This window comes from Pteropus medius, unplaced genomic scaffold, assembly GCF_902729225.1.
Source record: "Pteropus medius unplaced genomic scaffold, Ma_sr-lr_union100, whole genome shotgun sequence".
NCBI lineage: Eukaryota > Metazoa > Chordata > Mammalia > Chiroptera > Pteropodidae > Pteropus > Pteropus medius.
In genome coordinates, this window is record NW_024354911.1 from 314,924 (window position 1) to 337,291 (window position 22,368).

General features: G+C 36.4%; 1 protein-coding gene across 1 annotated transcript in view; it reads left to right on the plus strand.

Moving 5' to 3' along the window:
• The window catches only part of LOC120597864 (contactin-associated protein-like 3), a 194,060-nt gene that overhangs the window by 13,244 nt on the left and 158,448 nt on the right, over positions 1-22,368 (plus strand). The window contains exons 2-3 of the mRNA XM_039856539.1: positions 2,759-2,869; positions 13,748-13,941. Coding sequence (XP_039712473.1) covers positions 2,759-2,869; positions 13,748-13,941 — 305 coding nt within the window. The remainder of the gene's footprint in view (positions 1-2,758; positions 2,870-13,747; positions 13,942-22,368) is intronic.

Consider the following 22,368-nt stretch of genomic DNA (forward strand, 5'->3'; position numbering starts at 1 on the left):
TTAGACATTATTTAGAAATTAGCTATAGCATTAAAAACAGAAGCATGGTCAGCAGAAAATAAATTAAATCTGATATTTTACATGCTGTTCAGAATTATAAAACTGACTTTCCTCTTGAGAAAAACATCATGTTTTCTGTTTCAAGTTTTAATATGATCGCATGTTTATTCATTTATTATTCTTCTATCTGAATTTTCTTTGTTAAACAAAAAAAGAAGTATTTATATTTTAGAATGAATGAATGGAATCATTTAAGTGTGTTTCACGTTATCTACTTTTCTATGGACTGTTATTGGCCTAGGGGAGCTTACTTGTGATAACTGAAGAACGATTCATAGCACTGCTGGGTGGGTTTGGGTGATGCAGCTTAGTTCATGTTCTAGACATCTTGCTAGTATACTTAGAAGTTTCAATAATTATAATTGTTAATAAATTACTGAAGGAAACATTTTTTCTATAAGTGATTAAAATATTTAGATATTTTTCGTATTTTTAAATAGAATGAAATATTGGATTTTATCATGCATTTTTCTGTAAAAATCTGGAGTGCCCTAGAGGTTAGCAGATTTGAATCTTTTATAGATTAATTTTAAGTTCTGTAGTCTTATATAATGCTTACATAGTATAATTCAGGCAATATCCAGACTTGGCATAATTCAACACATCTCGTGAATTTTTAATTTACACTTACTGCTGAATTAAAACATTTCACCTTCTTTTTGACATGAGTGTTATACAACAGCATAGCTTAGAAGGTTAATAGAGGGATAGAGAAAAACACCCTTTTCAGGTAAATTTTTTTAAGGAAATGATTAGTTGCACCTTTTGAAAATAATACCAAATAGATATTTCATTTTTATAAATGTATCTAATGAGAAATCTGAGAATCCACTGCTTCATTCAACGGTAATCTCATTTTGAATTTACTCAGCATATATATGTACACACCTCACAGACACACACAGACACATACACACACACTCTTCCTAAAATAATTGGATTTTCCATTCTTATAACAGTAGTGGCTAATACTTTTGAGTAAACATGAACAATTAAATAAAATGATTTGTTTTATGGAAATTTTTTGGCAGAGACCTGTTTCCAGTGAACTATTACTATTTAAATTTCAATAATTTTAGGTAAATATTCAATTAAACAACAATGCTATAATAGAACTACACCTCAGTGGATTAAACCAGAAAATATTTACCAGTCAATTAATTGTATTAAAACTTTCAGTTTCATCTGAATTCACATTCTATGCTAATAATCCCCCAGAAATAACTCAACAGCTTTATACTTGTGGTGCTCACACTACCAGAAGGGCCTCTTAGCTCTTTCTTGTGCCAACCAGACCCCTTTGGCACTTTGCTGAGGCCTCTGAGCCCTTCTCTGAGCAATGCTTGTAAATGCTTAAAATGTATATATAAGATTACAAAGAAAATCAATTCTAAAAGTCTCCTTAGTTATTAGTACATCAAATAATAAAATCTAGTGGTGAGTTTAATAAATACTGTTATTTTGAAGTAATGAGGAACATAAACACTATTTCTAGATATCTGTGAAAATAATGATTGCTATAAAAATATCTGACCCCATGTTAAGGACCCCTGAGCCATGTGGTTCACTGCTTCACATTTCTATGAAAAACTCTCCTGTGATTTTGATTGGATTTCTAATGAATCTTTATATCAAACTAGAGAAATCTGATACCTTAAAAAAATGAGTCTTCCTATTTGCAATTATTATAGTCTTCATTTACACAGTTTTCTTTAATGTCTTTCAATATAATTTTTATAATAATCCCCATAAACGTCTTGTACAATTTCATAAGATTCATTCTTAGATACTTTATATGTGTTGTTACTATTTGCTATTAGATTTAATTTATTTTCAAATTATGATTAGAGTTTAAATATAATCAGTTTTTAGATATTGAGCTATTAAGCTAGCCAATTACTTTTGGATTTTCTGCCTATTTCCTCATATCATCTGGAAATGATGATAGTTGCTTTTTTTCCTGTGCATTAAGTGGTAAATTTTTTCTTATGTACTGATAACACTTTCAGTGCAATATTCAACAGAAGCTGTGATGCCTATTAAAGTATTCTTCCTGATTTTAAAAGAAATAGTTTTAATATTTCCCCATTGAAGAGCAGTGTGCTGGAACCAAGTTTTACCAGCTAGTCAGAGCCAATCATTAACTTTTTGTGTAATTTGCAAACAAATTATTAAAATACAGCCATTATTAAAATTTAAATTATAAAAGCTTATAATTAAATAAATTATATTTAAAACAAAAATAAATTCTCAAAACTCATCACTTACTACTTTATTTTATGACATCTTCCTATTATCTATGCCGTTGAGATTATTTACATACCTTGTATCTGCATGGTGGAAATACTGTATAATGATGTGATGTGTACACATCTCTTTTCAACTCTGTGGTCAGTTGATGTCATGTTGATAGATTTGAATTGCCATGGTAGGAATATTTACACAGTGGAAAGTGGCAAATACTATCAATGTGGGTTTTTATTTTTAAGAGCCCGTTGTTAAACATTTACTAGCATACCTCTGCTCAAAACCGGTGTTTGCTACAGGTTCTAGAATTTTCCTGACATGTTAACTGAAAAAAAAAAAAAAAAAGGAAGGGCAGGTGGATGGAAAGGAACAAGGGAAGGAGGAAGAGAGGAAGAGAAGACGGGAAAGCTTTAAGCCTTTTGTTAACCTGAACATGGGATATTCCCCACAGATAACTGTGATGCTCCACTGGCATCTTCCTTGCCTCGCACGTCCATCAGCAGCTCTTCAGAGCTGTCCAGTAGCCATGGCCCTGGGTTTGCAAGTCTTAATCGCAGAGATGGTGAGTCTGCTACTGTTTTCTTGTTAATCCAGCATGATTCTCTCTCAGAAAGAATTGTTTTCATTCTCAGTTAATATTCATTCTTATAGCTCAAAAATTAATTATGTTGAGTTCTGTGAAATTGAAGAAAGCAGGTTCATCATATTATTATTTGCTAGCTTTCTTCTTATTTATTATCAGTTTTTATTGTTTTGATATCTTTGTTCCCTACTGATTGTCAGCAAATGATCATAAATGAGATTTAAATCAGAAGGGAGTTATTGGAGTCGAGGTGATTTCCAATTTTATCTTCCCTATTTAGTTTTAGAGCAGCCTATAGAGGGGTGACTGTTCAAGTGTACTGGCCATGAATAACTAAAACGACAGATGAATGAGCCAGTCTCACAGCCACCAGGGAAAAACTAAATAAGCCACTGATGGCATCTATGAGATGTGAGGCTGCCATGGAACATGATAGGAAAATGGCTCCATTCCAGAACATGGCCTGGGAGGAGACCAGGCAAAGGCTCCTGTTGAGAATAGATTCCCTTCCTACCAATAGGAAGGGGGCTGATGGCTTACTTTTTGGAGATATATTAATCCATTCATGCTACTGGGTGTCATTGCGTAAATTACTTTTTCTATAATTAAAGAGAGGTTATATACACTTAAAACTCAATTGTTTCACTACTTTTTTAAGGGATCGATTACTTTTTTAATGAAAGATTAATTCAGAAAGTAAAATTTAAAATTAACTGTGTCCCATGTAAATTTACTGTTGTAAATTCTAGAGATATTACTATGGAAATGACTGTTTTTCTCTCCTTATTCAGTATTTCTAAGATCAGAGTTTAAGAGTAGCTTGAATTTTTCTGTGTCCTTAAAAATAAAATGGGGAACCTAGTAAGTGGTCACATAGATTGGTAGGCAAGATTAAGAACAAGTGAAGAAATTCTGTGAACTTAAGGTAAGAGCATTTCATTAATTGTCCACTTTTGGGCCTTTTACCTTGAAGGAATATTTTATGGCCAAACATTTACTCCTCAAAGTATCATTTGTGATCGTTTTTAGCATCCCAGTAAAAATCTTTTCTCATTGAAGTCATATTTCAATTAATAATTAAATTATCAAATTAACTATTTTTGTTCTGGTGGTTACTCTATCAGCTTAACATCTCAATTTTCCAGTGGTTGCCCAAAAATTGTAAAAACCAAATAAGCACCGTATTTAATTAGTTTAAAGAAGCCTCAGGGGCTCGTATTGTGTTTCTAATTTCAAGTACGGAGTATCTTTATGATTCAGGCCCTCCAGATGACACTGCAAAATTTATAAACATTAGAGAGAAAAATCCCAAAGTTTAAGGTTAACTTATTTCCATTATACTTAATTAAAAAAATTAATTTCTCAGAATTTGATAAGTAGTCATTATAAAATAGTAAGTACAAAGCTTGGTTTTTGGATTTGGACCACTCTCTGCGAATTTAAATTACTTTATTAAGAGAGTGGCAGTCAACTGATGAGTGTTTGTTTTTTTTTTAATTTATTTGTTTAAATTTTATTAGTTTCAAGTATACAGTACATTGGTTAGAAATTTATACAGTTTATAAAATGATCCCCCTAATTGTTCTTTTTCTCCTCTAGCTCTACACCTAGCCAAAACACTAATGCTAACTGCATTCCTTATGCCATGCTCCCTGATGAGTGTTTTTTTTTTTTATGACTGTTGCTACTCTGATTACATACGATGTGCATTTCACTAAATATTCCTGGATATTACCACCTGATTTTATACCAATTTCTAAAGCATGATTCAGATAACACAATGTATCAATATTCCTTCTGAAGGATTATCTGTATTTCTTATTAAATGCCAGTAGCCCGGAGTCTTTCCTGACATTTCCATTGTCTTTGTAAAGAAGAGGTTAGTTCATTGAAGTTTAGATTATTATTATGTAAAATGTAGATGGTATAAAATGTGGATGATTATACTCATGATGATGATTCTTCATATACAATTGTTTCACCTTTTTTGAAAATTCTTTGTATGATCTAGTGATGAAAATTATGTTAGACTAACTGATTATATAGTTAAAATGTCCTTGTTCTATATTATGGTATTTGGAGATTTAGTTGATCTGTCTTACCTTTCTAGTTTCTTATTTTGCCCAGAAGTCATTGAACTCCCAGAATTTTTCATAAGAATTAGAAAATGTCTCAGACTTTACAGCTTCCACTAAACATTTTATATATAATGGCTGATCACTGCAGCTACTTGATGCATTAAAGTTGGTAAGAGAATAGTCTATATATAACTTCTGATGTATGTGTGTGCATAAATTTGAGCCACTATATAAATCCTGAAAGTTAAATAAGGTAAAATGAAAGATATTTTATGATTTTAAAGTAATTTACTGATTCAACACACAGCAAATATTAATTAGACTTTATTGCTCATTTCATGTTTTCTATTTTGTGTATTTATTTTTTACTTATACATTCTATATATATATTTATTTTGTTTATTAATTTATGAGAAATAATGAAATATTTATTAGGAAAGACTTTGTAATAAATAGAATGAGGTCTATGAGAGGGGTGAGTAGAGAAGTTGGGGGCAGTCCTGGCATTTCCAAGGACACACAGAGCCAAAGTAGAGAGGAAACTGTGTCCTGAGAGTGTCACCACATCTTTGTCATCGTTTGTCAGTGTTTCCTGGGAGTTCCCGAATAGAAACAGCACCTACTATCTATTGTAGAGATAGCGACGAGTTACTATCATCACTCAACATAGGGCTTCATCCTCTCAGAGTTAATTGTTGAAATCTCTAGTTTGGTTCTTTTCTTATTCTCATTCTGAAGTCTGAGATTGGGTTCCACATAATACATTTAATAAAATGTTCACACAAAAGGAACATAAATTGCTAAAAAGTTATCATCCTCAAATGCCTAGATATATAATTTCTCAAAACTGACCTATTTTAAGAAGTAAAACACAGACACATTCATTTATTTGTATACCTGCTCAAGAAAATCGATGTCATTACATGAAAATGTAAAATTTTTAAAAATTGGATTGGACCATTCATATTGGCCAGTTTTTTTCATCAATATTAAATTGGTATTTCCTAAAATTATGTTACCTAATATTTCTCATACAAAATTAAGATTGCCGAAATATGACTGTTGTCTAAGATATATGCTATAATATTGACTTCGTTTTTTTCTTTCAAAAATCTCCTAAACATTGTACTTCAAATTTATCCATGCGAAAATTAAAAAACAAAAACAAAACACTGTCTTATAGTAAGCCATGCTGGACTTCCATTCTATATTTTGCTTATGGAAATAGCCTTCTGTTTTTACAGTTATTGTTCCTCTAGGTGAGACTTCATCAAGCTGGCTCAGTAGCATTTCAGATGCTTTTTTTCCAACTCTTGATACCGGCTTCTCTTTAGTCACGTGATCCGTAAGTGCAGGCAGTGGTGGTGAGATGCTTGGTCTTGCCAGAGGTATTTGAAATTGACTAGGAAGAATCATACACACATTTTTGTCCTTTTTTGTTTCTCAAAATGCTTTCATAAATAATCATTCTCAGAGACTATGACCACTCTATTCATTTAGCAGGTGCTAAAAATCATGGATTATAATGTAACAAGTTACCTCATCAGTGACAGTGCGAATAAGATTTCTTTAATTAGGAGCCAGAAAAGATTTTGTCTAATGCTCCCAATAGTTAATCACTGAGCATTTTAGAACCTATTCTCAGCATTAAGATATTTATTTCTCAATTGTGAAAGTACAATTACTAGTACAAGTTACTACTATAGGTTTTAGCAAAACAAAGTTTAAAATGGTTAGATTAGGAAAAACCTGCTTAGATATGGCCATCAGATACTAAATGTTTCCTTATAATATGGGACCGCTGATTATTTGGACTCTGCAATATCCCAGATAGGATATAATATAAAATTCACTGTTTTTTAACAAAGAAACAGTAAAATGCATTGAAAGAGTGAATAATAATTTAAAATATCTAAAAAGTATATCAACTCCTGATACAAATCAGAATACTACATCAAAAATGTTTGATGCAAATCTTATAATAATAAACTTTTTTCTCATATGTTTTTAATAAAAATCATAGTTCTTGGTTCTTGTATGTTCCTTTTATTCGCAAGCCAGGAGCCTGATGGAACTAGCAAGTTTAACCAAATATTAGACTGAGCAATTTAAATCACAATAAAGGGGCTTGTAAACCAGATTTTTATAAAGGCATAAAAGAATCTACTGGGAAATTTTCACCCCTGGACATCAGATTCTGCATTCTGTTTACTTGTCTTTCCTAAAAGTTTTTAGCTCTATACACAGTCTCTTTTTAAGCCATTATTATTATTATTTTTTTAGCCAAATGATCCTGTGATGGACTCCAGGATGTCGAATGTAGTGTACAGGCCACACATAATAACATGCATGTGAAATATGGACATGCACTAACATGCAGAGCACTGTCTTGTGGCCATGCAGCTTTGTTAAATTACAGCTCCTCTAAAAGGGATGATGGTAGCATGTGGGAGGAGAAGCTCTCAAACCCCAAGGCTTATGCAGAACCTGCTGTGCAGTTGTCACAAGGAGCACCACACAGATTTCATCTGCTCAAATTCTCCCATGGCCCTTTGCAAGCTCCAGAGTCTCCAGGTTCCCACCACCGAGCCTAAGGTACCAAATGACACTAACCAGAACAAACCAAAAGTGTTTTCAGTGTTGTTACGGCTTTCAGGGAGGTAGTGTTGTCAGTCATTTTTGTCTATCGAGGAACCCAAATTATAGAATTACTCCCATAATGAGCTGATATTCAGTTCTTTTGGGATTCAGTAGCCTCTTTTGGATGGGTGAGTGTCTTCCAGGGATGCTCAGATTTTTTTTGTTTTTCTTGCTTCTTTCCAAGACAGTGTTGAGGTATACATGATGGACTCATGCCCTGAGGAGCTGGATGGTGGGAGGGCTCCCATATTAGGTCTTGGCCAGCTGCCATGTGCTGAGGGTAGTTTGTCTGCTCTTAACCCTGCAGATTACTTGGCACCTGCTCCTGAAGCCTGTGGTGGGTATACCTCTTGGTCGTGTTCCCAGAGGACAGGTAATTGTCCCTTGCAGAATCTGTTGAATGTCACTTCTTGCCTCTGTGAAGTATGACCGTGCATCTCATTTGATTTCCAACCTGAGCAGTCAGGCTGTAGCTGTGGTGATAGGTTTAATTTGCCCTTGCCAAGATGACCTTCTATTCAGATCCAGTCAGATCTCAGCTAACTTCTATCCCCATTTTTGATGGCCTGTGGAGCATCTTGGGTCACCACACTGAGGAGAAAGAGAACATCAGATAGTTTTGTCCTGACAATTTTGGTCCAGAAGTGGCCTATTACATTTTGTGATGCTGAGACCTCATCCTTTTTTGTATGGACATTATAATACTCTATTTTGTATAACATGCCTCTTTTTATCCAAGGCTCTCATAGCGTGCTTATAAATTGTAATGAATTAAGCTACATAACATCAGTAAAGAAAATGTAAGTTTTACCATCAATAGTTTTTCTCTATTTCTGAGCGTTTTACCCTTGCATTTTCTGACATGATTCTACACCATATTTAATTTTTAAAAAAGGGAGAGAAGTTGCCTTAAGAACAGCAATGGAGCATTGGTAGGAAGAATGCTTGGCCTCCTGCCCCCTTGGGCAGCCTGGACTCTCCCTATTCTGTATATTGCAGAGGATGATACTGCTGTTCTGACAGCCCTCAAGGATGATCTGAGTTATATATGTTCTGAATAACTCAGGTGGCCTCTATACGATGCATAATGTGTGTACATAGAATTGGGCCAGATCCCAGAGCTGCACTACTTATAAACATTAAGATTTCATGAATTATGAACAAAGAGGCTCAGTCACACATTTTATTCAGTCATAAATAAGGTATTGACTACATGTTCAAATTGTTTATAGGCTTTCTGAGCAAATTTTGTTTTTGTTTCTAAGGTGAGAAATTAGCAGAGTCATCTCGCATATTTGTCAATGCAGAACTTCACATAAATGAGAACTGAAAAACCTCAAATCAACTGAGATCTGAGTGCCTGATATTCCTTTAAAACTTGGTCACGGGCCTATGTGAGAAAAGTAAAGCAAAACACATGGTAGCAATAGATTTTTGTTTATTTGAGTGAGTGTTCACTGCTTTGAACTTGAACTTGTCCCTTGGGACACTGTACCCAAGGATTCAGGGAGTCACCCATGAACAGTCACAAGTTGCTTTTTTTTTGTCAATATCACTGGCATTTAATATGATTCTCAAATTGACCAAGATGCACTTACTTTTTTTGTTGTTCATTCATAAAACTATTATAGGGTATATTTACATTTCGTACAGGATTCTATTCTGCAATTAGGCAGCCACGTGTGACATTTTCCTATGGATGCTCTTTGTGGGAAGCTGCCCTTCTTTCTCAGGCTGCTGGCAAAAAGCTGGAAACAGAGCAAAGGGGGAACAAAAGCACACTTAGGCAGGTTCAGAGACAGGATTTCTGCTTTTTCTACAACCTGAGAGCCAGAAATACTATATGTAGATAGCTGGAATTGCTTCCTTAAGAAATCAGAACTGAAGCAAATGCTTAAATTCCTCTCAACAACATAAGGAGGGTATGGCAAAAGCTTCAGCATGTAAAGCCCAGAGATCAATGAGCAGGGAGGTCAGGGAGCGTTCACAAAGCCCACCCACTCCCCTGCCAGTTCCTCTTTCCTGAGGACACCTGTCATCTTTCATAGGGAAAGCAGCGATGGGCTCCTGCTTATCTCACCTTCCTATTCACTCTGGGCCCTGCTTGGAACTCGTAGTGATTCTTCTGTGAATTAAAATGCATTTAAGTGAGAGAAGAAACACACGTAGCTAGATGAGATCCCATTTTAGACAATGTAATAATGATCTTGGAGAGAAATTTCCCTTGGAGACATTTTCAGTTTAGCCATATATTTGCCTGGCATATATATAGATGCCCTTCAGATTGGTGGGGATTTGTTCACTTCAAATAAACCCCCTTGACTTTTGCTCCCTTGAGTATCTTTGTGCTCTGTGACTTGAAACTTGAAGAAGCCATGAGCTTATTTTACTTTTCACCTCTGGGTGATTTCCCTCTCTACACAAAGCAGGTACTCTTTATGACAGTGCATGCCACATGGCCACCAAGAGCACTGTCATCATGATCAATGGCCCCAGCTGAAAATTTCCTATTGAATCTTTTCTCTCCCCAAGGAAGTGTCACTGCCTGCATCTGAGCCAATCAATCACACAGTAATAAGTAGAGATGGAAACCTTCCAATATAGGTTTATATCAATATATCAATATAAATATATCAATATATCAATATAAAAGACAGTGTGGTTATCGATAAGCAAACGATGCTGAATAACCACAGGGATATGTTCTTAGAAGGGATGGAGAATGAAAAAGAGAGCTAAGCTTTAATAAAATATCCTGACAAGAACTTAAAGTGATTGTTTTTCCTAATCTGCAAAGCAGTGACTGTAGTACCGGTCCCACTTGCTGGGTATGTGGAGGATGGATGAGGCTTCTGACAGAGTCCTTAGCATATCACACGCACATGGTGTTTTCTTGCCTTTATCTAATATAAAGTGGCAGGCAACAAACCATTCGGTAATGAGATGACTGAAAAGTACAACACCCTGCTGGAGGCCTGCCTTCACCTGGAAGCAATGGCAGTGACACCTGCCAGCGTGTCCATGACAAGTGTATGGGAGGGAAAGTACTAGGTGTTTCACATATCTTGTTGCATCCTCTCTGCATATCTGTCACACTTACCTTAAGAGCAGGAGGGATGTTTTGTATTCGGTGACCTCCCTGGCTCTGGAACCTTGTTCTGTGCAAGCTGGGCCCTCTGGACATGTTTTCTTTTGTGTAAATTGTGAGCTTTATTCAGCTAACAGACTGAGGTGGGAGGGAGGAGGGTGGCAGTGGAGTAAGGTAGTCTGTGGTACAGGAAGTGGAAGAGCTGTGGTTGGGTCAGGTGCTTTTCTTGTGTGTTAAGCATTGGTGACTCCAGAATAGTAATTATGAACCTCTCGGTTCTGTTTCCGGGGATGTTGGTTCCCATGTAGAGATTACTGAAGATTAGCACCATGTAGTAATGCAGGCTGATCTGATTAAGACCCACGATCCACACTGCTGTTTGTAGAGGTGGCTGTGCTCAAGCACACCCCTTCTAACATTGTGTTGGTGTATTTTGATTTGTTTTCCGTTACACAACAGTAGGTCTCCCATACCAGTCAGTAAAACTACTTCATGCTCCCTCACAGTTCTCAGGTTGTGATTGTGTATTTCCTACTCTCTCCATTGGACATTGTATTAAATATTAAAAAAAGAGGCATCAGTACATGCACAGCAGCTTCTGTCACCACCCAGCAGGGGACTAGAGATTACTGTGGCTATGTTATCCTGCTGAAATAAATTGCCCCATAGCACAGGGGATTCTGAAATTTCATTACTTTATCAGAGTATCTAGTTAATCAAATAGCTTAATTTGCATACCAGTAGTACCTCCTTACCACAGGTAAGGGATGTGAAGTATTCCGTGTTGATTACCTGCAGATGTTAAAGGCTGGTCGGCAGAGATGTAGCTGTACCTGTGGGAGAGGCCGGTCCCAGGGCCACATGCTGGAGACATGCCGACACTTTTTACTCCACTTTGCTATCATTAACAAAGGTACCACCTGTGTTAATGATATCTCTTGGCTTCAAGAAATTAAAAGTGACCAAGAAAGATAGTGAAAGTGTATCAGTACATTTTTAGAACTTTAATACTAACTAGTATGAGCCAGAATACAGGATAATTAGTAGCTTCTGAGAGATTTAAACTGATTTATATAAAGTTTCAAAAGTAGAACCTCTAAGTTAAAACAATTAGCTAAATGCCAGCACCTACTTTTAACTTTTGGGGCAATAATAATAAAGTATGGGCAGCAGCAGAGTGATGTTACCAAGGTCTATTAGTTCACTCCCAGGTAGAACCCAGAAGGACTTCCTATTTATCAAACATTAGACGGGACCCTGGACAAAACAGTAGAAGTTGGCAGGAAGATGTTAGGTGATAGCCAATCTTGTCATTAAAGACCAGGAAAGACTGAAAAATAGATTGGAGGACACTAAGGAGATACAGTGACTAAATGCAATGTGGAATCTTGGTTCGAATCCTAGAACAAGAAAAGGAAGTTAATGGATAAACTGGAAAAATCAAAATAAAGTATCATTTCATTAATATTGTACCAGTGTTAATAGCTTAGCTTAGATAAAAAATACTATAGTTATATAAGATGTTAACATCAGGGGAAGCTGGGTAAAAGGAAGTTGGGAATTCTCTATACCATCCTTACAATTCTTCTGTAAATTATTTCAAAATGAAAAGTTAAAAAGTGCATTATAGAACAACCAAAATTGCAGCCTATTTAAGATTCTGGATTAAAGGAATAGACATTGTGCTTATGATACATTGAGAGGAAAATACTGAATTTATGAACAAAGATTTAATGCAGAAAATGAGGAAACCTTAGAAAGAGTTCTAAATAACTTGTAAGCTTTAGATTTTACTAAAGATTGTGTGTGTAGCCCTGTTTGGAAGATGTAGTGAGGGAACAGATCTCCCACCTCCGAGTGATATTTCTGTGCCCTGGTGTAAGCGCCCCACTTCCATTTCCCTATAAGCCATCTTGAAACCATGTCACATACCTCTTGACATAAACTCTCCACTTGGCTTGGTCATAATGGCTTCAGCAAACAGGGCATGGTGCCAATAATAGCTCCTACTGGAAGATAATAAATGTTATCTAAAATGTCAGACCTTATTATCAGACCCTCAAGGTAAGTGTCAGAATAGTGATTTTTTTTTTAAAGCCGATTCTGTCATATTAGGGATAGTTTCCAAGAAACTATTATTTTCTAGACATGGGTAATTAGCAAACTATCAGTTATAGAATGCTTTTCAAACTTATTTCCATATATATATAATTTACATTAATTTAAAATTAGGAAATTCAATATAACAAAGCTAAATTCAAATTCAAAACTCTTGTTTTTTTTAAACTGAAAGTACAAGATACATCAACAAGAGATCCTCAGATACCTCTAATTATTCTGTTTCTTACAGGCCTAGACAAACCAAAACACAGTAATTTCTGCTCTGCACCTATTATCTTGAAAACCTCAGAAATTATCTTTCACTTGATCCAGGCTGTCTCTCACCCTTCCTACTGCCCTCTCAGAACTCTATCTCCCCTTCACCTCCACCCCTGCCACATTGCATATTGAATTGTTCTTTGAAATGTCTGCTTCTTCTATGAGTCTGTAAATACCTTGAGTGTAGGGCTACACCATAATATCTTTGTTATCCCAGCGTTCAGCTTGTATTTCCTAATGTCAGCAATCCAGAATTAAGGTTTTCTAGTTCTACCATGGTCTGAATAGTTACCTTTGTGTCCAACAAAGGGCAATCATGCATAATGGCCAGTAAAAACACTAGTTCAGGCACTGATGTAATGGCATGGTGTTTGGTTGTCTACCTGTTGCGTTAAGTACTTAATGGGACTCTAGAACACCAGAGAGTCAGGAATTATGAGCTAAAAACTAAAGCAATTAATGTAGGGCTTCATCCAATTACACTCAATCTGTGTTTTTATTGTGTGTGGATGTGTGTGTGTATAATTATAAGGGGGTTATATATTCCAGAATTTGAAACTATGATTTTCATAAATTTCATTTATGAAAACATTCACATTCTTATAGGCTAATACAGATTTAAAATATTTTTTTCTCCTTACCATTTTTTCTCCTTTCTATTTCCACAAAAAGGAGCTGGTGGATGGACCCCATTTGTGTCAAATAAATACCAGTGGCTGCAGATTGACCTTGGAGAGAGAATGGAGGTCACAGCTGTGGCCACCCAGGGAAGATACGGGAGCTCTGACTGGGTAACCAACTATCTCCTGATGTTCAGTGATGGTGGGAGGAACTGGAAGCAATATCGACGAGAAGAAAGCCTCTGGGTATGTTTCTTTACTGAGAAGCAGTCTGTCACAGTATAAATTATGCCAATTACTGCATGTTGCTGCAAATCTATTGAATCGTGTATAGAAATGGAGCCTCCTAAATTACTTGAAAAGGTTTCCAAGTGAATGTAAAACATGTGACATTTTAAAATACATTGTATATAATTTACGAAATAAGTAAACCAATTTATAATGTAGTGAAATATTGAAAAAGTCTTCCCATTATTCCTTTTAACAGTGTGAAGTCTAGGGAATAAATAAGTCACATACAACCTACTTTATTTTTGTTCAATAACAGTAGTTTGTATTGCCTCAGCATTGTTTAATAAAGTGAATTCATTCTTCTATGTCCTTTAAGTAAGTGAGATTTCCGAAATACCCTGAACATTTAAAACCACATGTGATGGAGAATCTCCCTGTGGAGGATGTGCTGAGGGTCAAATGTGCTGTCCCCATGGGAACTTGGACACCATGTGGCCCCCTGGACTTCATGGACTCTAGATCTTTGGGATCCTTTGGAATCATAACTACTTTAAATTACAGTTGGCCCTTGGACGACACGGGTTTGAGCTGTGCAGGTCCATTTATATGTGGATTTTTTTCAATAAATATCTGTGTCATTTTCAAACCACGGTTAGGAGTCCATGGATATAGAGGGTGGACCGTCTACATTAATCTACACCATTTTATATAAGGGACTTGAGCATCTGTGGATTTTGGAATCTGTGGGGGTCCTGGAACCAATTCCCTGTGGATACCGAGGGACTACTATAGTTTCTGGGGAGTCAAAAGCTATATGGGAATTTTCAACTATGAGGGGGGTCAGTACCCCTAACTCCCACGTAGTTCAAGGGTCAGCTGTATTTTGCATCAGTGACGTATTTCCTACTTTTTATTACATACATATCCATGCTTCTTCTAGGAGATTTAAATTTTGTTTACTTAACTTTTAGAATATTAAAATATATGTAATATGCTACATATTTATCATTTCATACCTTTAAATCATAGTCTGCTCTGAATGAGGGACTCTCAAATTACAGTGCTGTGAACATCTGTACAGTGTTTGCAGTGGCAGTGGGGCCACTGAAGGAGGGATGTGGCCTGAAGATTTGTTAGATGCAGATAAAACTACTTTCTTATTATTAATAATATAGTTTAGATGGTTGCTAGGCTGCTATAACAAATCACCATGCCCTTATTGGCCTAATACAAAACAGAGTTATTATGTCATTGTTTCTATAGGTATAAAGTCCATAGACCTGGCTGGGTCCTCTGTGCAGGGTGTTGGCAGGGCTGCATTTTTTTTTCTTGGGGGCTCTGAGGAAGACTTCTCCAAGTTGTCTGGTAATCCCCAGGTCCCTCCTCAGGTTCCGTGATTCACTGAAGACTCACAGGACCAGTGTGCAGTCACACTCATAGCTATGATTTATTACAGCAAAAGCATACAAAGCAAAATGAACAAAGGAAAAAAGGTGCTTGGAGTGAAGTCTAGAGGAAACCAGGCACGAGCTTCCATGAGTCTTCTTCCAGCGAAGTTACACAAAATGCACTTAATTCCTCCGACAATGAATTATAGTAACCTGCGTGAAATGCCGCCAACTAGGGAAGCTCATTAGAGACTCAGAGCCCAGGTATTTATTGGGGCTGGTTACGTAGGCATCTTCTGCCTTACGAGTACCAAAATTTCAGACTCCCAGAGGTAGGCAGGTGTTGAGATAAAGCATACTGTTTGCACAAACATTAGGCACCATAAGCCACTCTTATCATTAGGATCTTGAGAATGAGCTAACTTTGCAAGCAGGCCAGGACTGCCCTGCTAATTCTTCAACACACATTCATTTACTTCTGTGCGAGTGTAGGACAGATCTTGATTCCCTGCAGGCTGTCCTGGGGGCTGGCCTTTGCTCCTAGAGATTTTGTACATCCCTATGCTTTTTTCATGACCCGCTCCAGCAGCCTCATTCTCATTCTCTGCCACATCTCTTTGATTTTCTCTTCTGCTTTCAGCTGGAGAAAATTCTCTAAAGGGCTGATGTGATTAGACTGGATTTACCTGGGTAGTCCAAGATAGTCTTTCTAATCTTAATCATCTGCCATGCAAAGTAATATATTCACAGGTTGCAGACATTAGGATCTGGACATCTTTGGGACCATTCTGACTACCACACTGTATCTATACATCTCTGATTTTTTCTTTCTGCATTTGGTATCCCTACCTATCAAACACATGTTTCTCACTGGCTCTGATGATATTTTCAAGAATCATATAGAGTCATGTTGCAGGGGTACTTGAGCACTTGTTCACAGTTTCTGTGGCTAGGGTCATCCCCACGACAAGCTTCTGCCCTGCCCTGGCTAGTATGGCTCTCACTCATCGCAGCCTCTTTGGCTTGTGGCCTCACTGCCATAACTCTTGCCCACAAGAGGAAAGACTATGTATGCATTCATTTAATTCTCAGGAGGCCTACTTCGGCTTTTATAAAAAGTCCAAATCAAACACTCATTCTCAGGCCTTAAAGTTTTGTGAATACTCTCCCAGTCCTAGTTTTTTTATTGTTCATCTGAGTCTACTGTCTGCGCCAACTTTGTTTGTTAATACCTGTCAACACTCTTTTAACTATAATTCCAAATTTAAAAGAAAAAAAAAAAACTCTGAGAAAAAGGTTTTTCATAACTCCTTACTGGAAATGGGCATGGGATTGGGCAAGTGTCCATGTGCTTTGCTATGTGTTTTTCATGGAGCTGTTAATTAATATATGAATCACAATGTGTACCTCTCTAAATTCCCCAAAATTCTAAAATTGAAATATAGCTGGTCACAAAAATCTTTGGCTAAGGGATTTGGGAGCTACAGAACCAACCACTGACTGAATGTCAGTTATCCAAATAGACTGATTTTTAAAAATTTACACTGTCCAGTAACGATATGTTTGTTCAGTAAAGATATGATGTTTCATGTTGCTATTTCTTCCTGATGAGTGACTGCCTCCATGGCTGACCTGGATTTATATGCAAAACCAACCAAGTAAATTTAACAAATATTCAGAATTATGAAATCTTTCCCAAAAGGAAGAGGTTTTTTTTTTATTTTACTGGAAATACAGGGACATGTTTTAAATGACAGAAAAGGCATTGCTATCTCATATTAAGGGAAACACTATATCAAGATATACACACTCTTGTTGTACAGATTAAGTGTCCTCACTGGAAATGTAGGGAGGAAGTGTCCCTGTCTGCCCAAGGTCGAAGAACATGCACATTTCCCACAAGATGTGAAAATTTATGGTTTTCATTGATCACTTTGGAACCATGTGGCTTGACAATGCTTGATGGTGAGCATGCATAGTTGGAAAATGTGTGTGCAAGTCCTGCCCAACTAAGTCAGAAAATGTCCAGAGTCCTGCTGAGGATCACAGGACAGCATTAAAGTGAGCAACACAATATATCAGTGATTACTGACAAATTTCACTAATGCTTATTTTCTACTGTTTCCCTGCGTATAAATCAGCAAAGATTAGATAGATATACTGTGACTCCTTGGTGGATTATCAGAATTTTGTGAGATAGACTTTGCAAACCAGTAAACTTAAATCCAACCTAATATGGGGTCTGAGCTCCCATTGGGGGCTCTGGACCCAGTTGGGGGCGGCTTTGGTCTCCATTCACCATCTGGGGTCTGGGGTCTGTGAGCATCCCTGGTGAGCATGAGAGTTCCTTGGGAGCGAGAGTGGCCCAGGATCTGACAATATTCCATGTGGTTGTGAGTGCTTGAGCTCTTCCACTGCCTTCCTGCAGCCTCACCTCATGTAGGGGTTACAGAGAAGGGTCTGCAGGGTCTGTCGGCTCAGATATTAAGGCCTGTGCCAACTCCAGGCTCACCAATTCCAAATTTGGCTCTTAGACTGGTTGATTTTGGGTAGAACGAGGGCGATATTTCATTTTAACAATTCTGTGTTGATAACTTCTGTGTACCAAAGAGGACATGGTAGTCTCCTTTCTAACACTTCACCTCATCTCACAGAGGCTTTGATCCCTACTTTGTATGTGGAAAGCCTTGATGATTGCACTCACCATTGTGGACCACAGTTTGGTTTTCTATACGTGTCTCCCTCTCTCAGCTCTGAGAGCTATTAAGTTAGGAATTGATCTCCCCAAACGGCCAGGTCTACAGTTTCTCAATTAAGGGTTGTTGAATTAAGGAAAAGTTATTCTCAAGTAGACCTCAAACTGCATGGTTGGTTAAGGGACACAGAAAACTTATGCAGCCATGGATACTGCGTATGTGATGGAAGCTTTTAAATCTAAGTTAACAAGAGGCTTAATAGCTCTTCCCCACTAAGTTGTACAAGAATGAAGCCCTACTGAATCCAAGAGAGAGGAGGTCCTATTTGTCCTTAAAATTGCAGGTCTTGGTGACAATAAACTTGATGTGTAGAAAACCTGTACAGTAGCTGGAAAGATTGAGGCAGAGAAGTGAATGGGCCTTCTGAGCTGTGACCACAAAGTAACAGAGGGCTCCCTGCAGGCCATGGGTTCTGTAATAGCCGTCGCTGTCGGGGATGCTGCTCTCTATGTGGGACATCCTCCCTTCCTCTCTGGATTACCTCCCCAAAACAAACAGTATCACTCTGTACTAAACTGCTCAGACACTCCCTTTCTTTCCTGTTCCATGGACTTTTCATTTTCGTTTCTCACATATTGCACTTGTTTTACTATATCCATTTCAGGCCTACTTCATATCAATTCTAGAGTCAGGGACTATGGTTCTTTATGTCCTTTGTACCTACTTTACTGCTTTGCAAAAGTAACAATTTTGCTCTCATGTGAACTGCCACATGTCATCAGGTTGGGAGAAAGGGATATGGTAGACAAATAGAATTTTAAATATGTAACGAGATAAATAGCAAATCATAAGATAAATTACAAATTACGGCTTTACTTTTTATATAAGGAAGTGGTTGCAGAAGTGGTGTTACTAGATGTATATGAAAATTAGGAGATATTTTATGAAAAAATAGATCATAAACAGTAATATGAATGGCATATGGCAGAGTTGTGGAACAATTAGCTTCTGTAGGATGTTTTTATTCATTTGGGAGAGCACAAAAATTATTATTATTTTGTTTTAAGCAAGAAAAATGAATGATGGAAAAATTAAATTCTTACACAAAAAGGTACTCTGGCAGCACACTTATTGAAAGGAAATGCTGATAAGCCAAGTTTCAGAAAGGTGGAAAACAGGTCAGCTCAGGGAGCATCTCCATCAGGATTTCATGGAAGTTCTTCCTATCCCATTGCAACTTAATAGGATGTTGTAGTAATAGTGGTCTAGTATGGAATGACAGTCGTACTCTACAAACTCTACAACTTGCACACATAATGTAAACATATAGAATGTGCAAATATGGTGTGTTCTTCAGGCTCTCCATAGGCCATTTCCTGGGTCTATAATTTTGACAAAAAAGATTCAAGTGGCTGGGTCTTGAGAAAATGCCCCTTGGTAGAGGTTTAGTGGTTTAGTACACTGCTGTGTGCACAGTTCTCCATAACGACTATAGTTTATGCACTTTGCAGTACCATGCCACTTGCAATTAAAATAATTTTCTGCCTTTGATGCAGAACATATTTTATAAATTTGTATAGACATAAGCAATAATAAAATAAATAAAATCTTGCAAAAGGGATGACAGGCTTTGATTATTTTAAAAAATATATTATCACAGTCTCAAAATTCTTAGATAAGAATTTCTGAACAGCAAACCTTAAACTTTCAGAGCAGTCAGGTTTGGGCATCAGTCGAGAAGTTGGATGCCATCCAAGCATTTTTAAAGATCTCAGACTGAGAAATATTGATTTAGATGAGGGGGCAGACAACTTTTTCTGTAGAAGGGACAGATAGTAAATATTTTCAGTTTTGTAGACCAAGCAGTCTCTGTTGTGACTATTCAACTATTCTTTTGTCATTTGAAAGCAGCTACAGGCAATATATGAATGAATGAGTATGGCTGTATTCCAATAAAACTTTACAAAAACACACAGCCACCTGGATTTGGCCCTGGGCTGTAGGTTGCTTGCCTCTGTTTAATCTATTTCATGCCTATTTAAGGTGTGAGGTAAGGATCCAGATTTATTTTGTTTTTCATTATTGATCAGGAATCAGTATTAACACTGATATGAAATAGATGCCTGTCTATCAATTTGAAATAGTCTAGATCAGCATTTTGCAAAGTTTTTGTGGTGAGTTCCTGAGACTATAGTTGTCTTCATAAAGGAGTTATGTTTCTTAGGTAAGAAATAGTCCTTTCCCTATTTTTTCTTCATGTTGGGATAAATTCCTAGACTTCTACTTCTTATCTTATAACTTAGTTCCAGAGAGAATCAATTTGGAGGTTCTTTATTTTTGAGAAAATAGAGATTTTTAAAACACTTATTCCCTATGACCTTAAAAAGTGAATGTTTTAGGCCTTGCTTCCTAAGTCTCTGTCCTCATTTGCACAAGTTTTTAAGTGCTTTCAGAAAGAGGAAATAATACAAGAGGCATAAAAATTAGAAAAAAAAATTATTTGCTCTTTGAAAACATAAAACTCAGGAGAAATCATTAAAGAATAAAATAATTCAGAATGTACCTCTTTATGAGAATAATTTCCAAAATTAATTAATTTCTCTCCTTACCTTAACCAAAAAAACAAAGGAAACATGAACTTCATTTATAATAGAACCACAAACAATAAAATCAATAAGAAATAGTCCAAAAAATATTTCAAACACGACTAAGGGGCATCTAAGAAGACTGGGATTAATCCCCATCCTTGGATATCTGGACTTGGTAATGTAATGTGTACTTACCCTAAATTAACCCAGAAATAAAATGAGATTCTTCTAAATTTTATTGAAATTTTTGCATGCAAGAATAGCCACAGCAATTGCTAAAATGAATAGTGATAAAGGGAATTATTACCATAAGTTTGGAAAATGCATTGTAAAGCTTAAATCTACTTAATGTTATTATACTAATTAATATTGTTAATATTAGCATATGAATGCAAAGATTAGTGAAGAAACATAATAGAAATAAAATGTGAAGAGCACATCAGATCTATGATATCATTGCATACCACTTAGCATAAAACTAAGGTTAAAAACATAATCAACTAATAGGAAAATATTAAACCAGTAAGAAGAATTAGTTAACCTATACTGAGTGCTTAGTCAGGCAGTACTTCATGTGCTTTATTCAACATATCCTCACAACAGCCCTATTATGCCCAGTTCTCAGGTAAGGAAACTGAGACATGCAGAGTTTATGTTCACTATCCTCAAATCATAGAGCTAGTTATGATGTCACAGGAATTTGAACCCAGGTAGTCTTGGCTGTAGGGTCCACACTCAAACCACCTCACCACAATGCAGAGGATTCATGTTGGAGCTAAGTTGTACAGGTGAAACTCAGGTGACACAGGATGGGATACCTATTCCTTAGGGCTGGGGAATCAGGCTCTCTAGATGCTGGTAGGAGCATGAAATGGTAAAAGCATTTGGAAGGCAATTTCTATAAAATTAAAGTATCTAAAAGCACCCACTATTTAATTATTTCTCAATTGCGGCAAAACATAAAAGCACCTGCTATTCAGAGCTCTGAAGATGACAATACAAAAAGAGCTGCACTTTAAGTCTCCTCACTATACTGTCACTTCCTCCAGCAATGCTGGGAGGTGTGCAAAGTGCCTATGAGAAAATTCATCACATCGTTGTTTGTGGTCATGATCCAGTTCATTGTCAATAGATAAACACAAAAATAAATTAATACTTCCATTTTATGAATAATATAAGATGAAATTCATTCCTTTGGAAAGAATGAGGTAAATGTACTTATTGATAATGAGCTTTAGAAATATTTTTTAAAGTAAGGAAAAGCAATGTATTTGTGCTCCAATTTGGAATTTCCAAAATGGACATATACATATGTGTCCATATAAATATTAGGAATATTTCTGGAAGGATACACAAATTATAAATAGCATTTCTCACTCTTGGTAAAGGGCCAGAGGCTAAAAGTTTGCAATGAATGCCATTTTTAAAAGTATATGTATATGATGCTATTCAACAAATACTAGGTTTTGAAAGGAGGGAAATATGAAATAGCTTTTTTTATTGTTGTAAAAAAACATAATGTTACTTTTACCACTATAACCATTTTTAAGCATATAGTACTGTAGTGTTAAGTGTATTCACATTGTTGTGCAACAAACTTCTAGAGCTTTTTCATCTTGTAAAACTGAAATTCTGAACACACTAACCATTAGTTCTCCATTCTCCTTTCCTCCAGCCCTTGACAACCACCTTTCTACTTTCTGTTTCTATGATTTTGACTACTTTAGATATTTCATATGAGTGGATTCATACAGTATTTGTCGTTTTGTG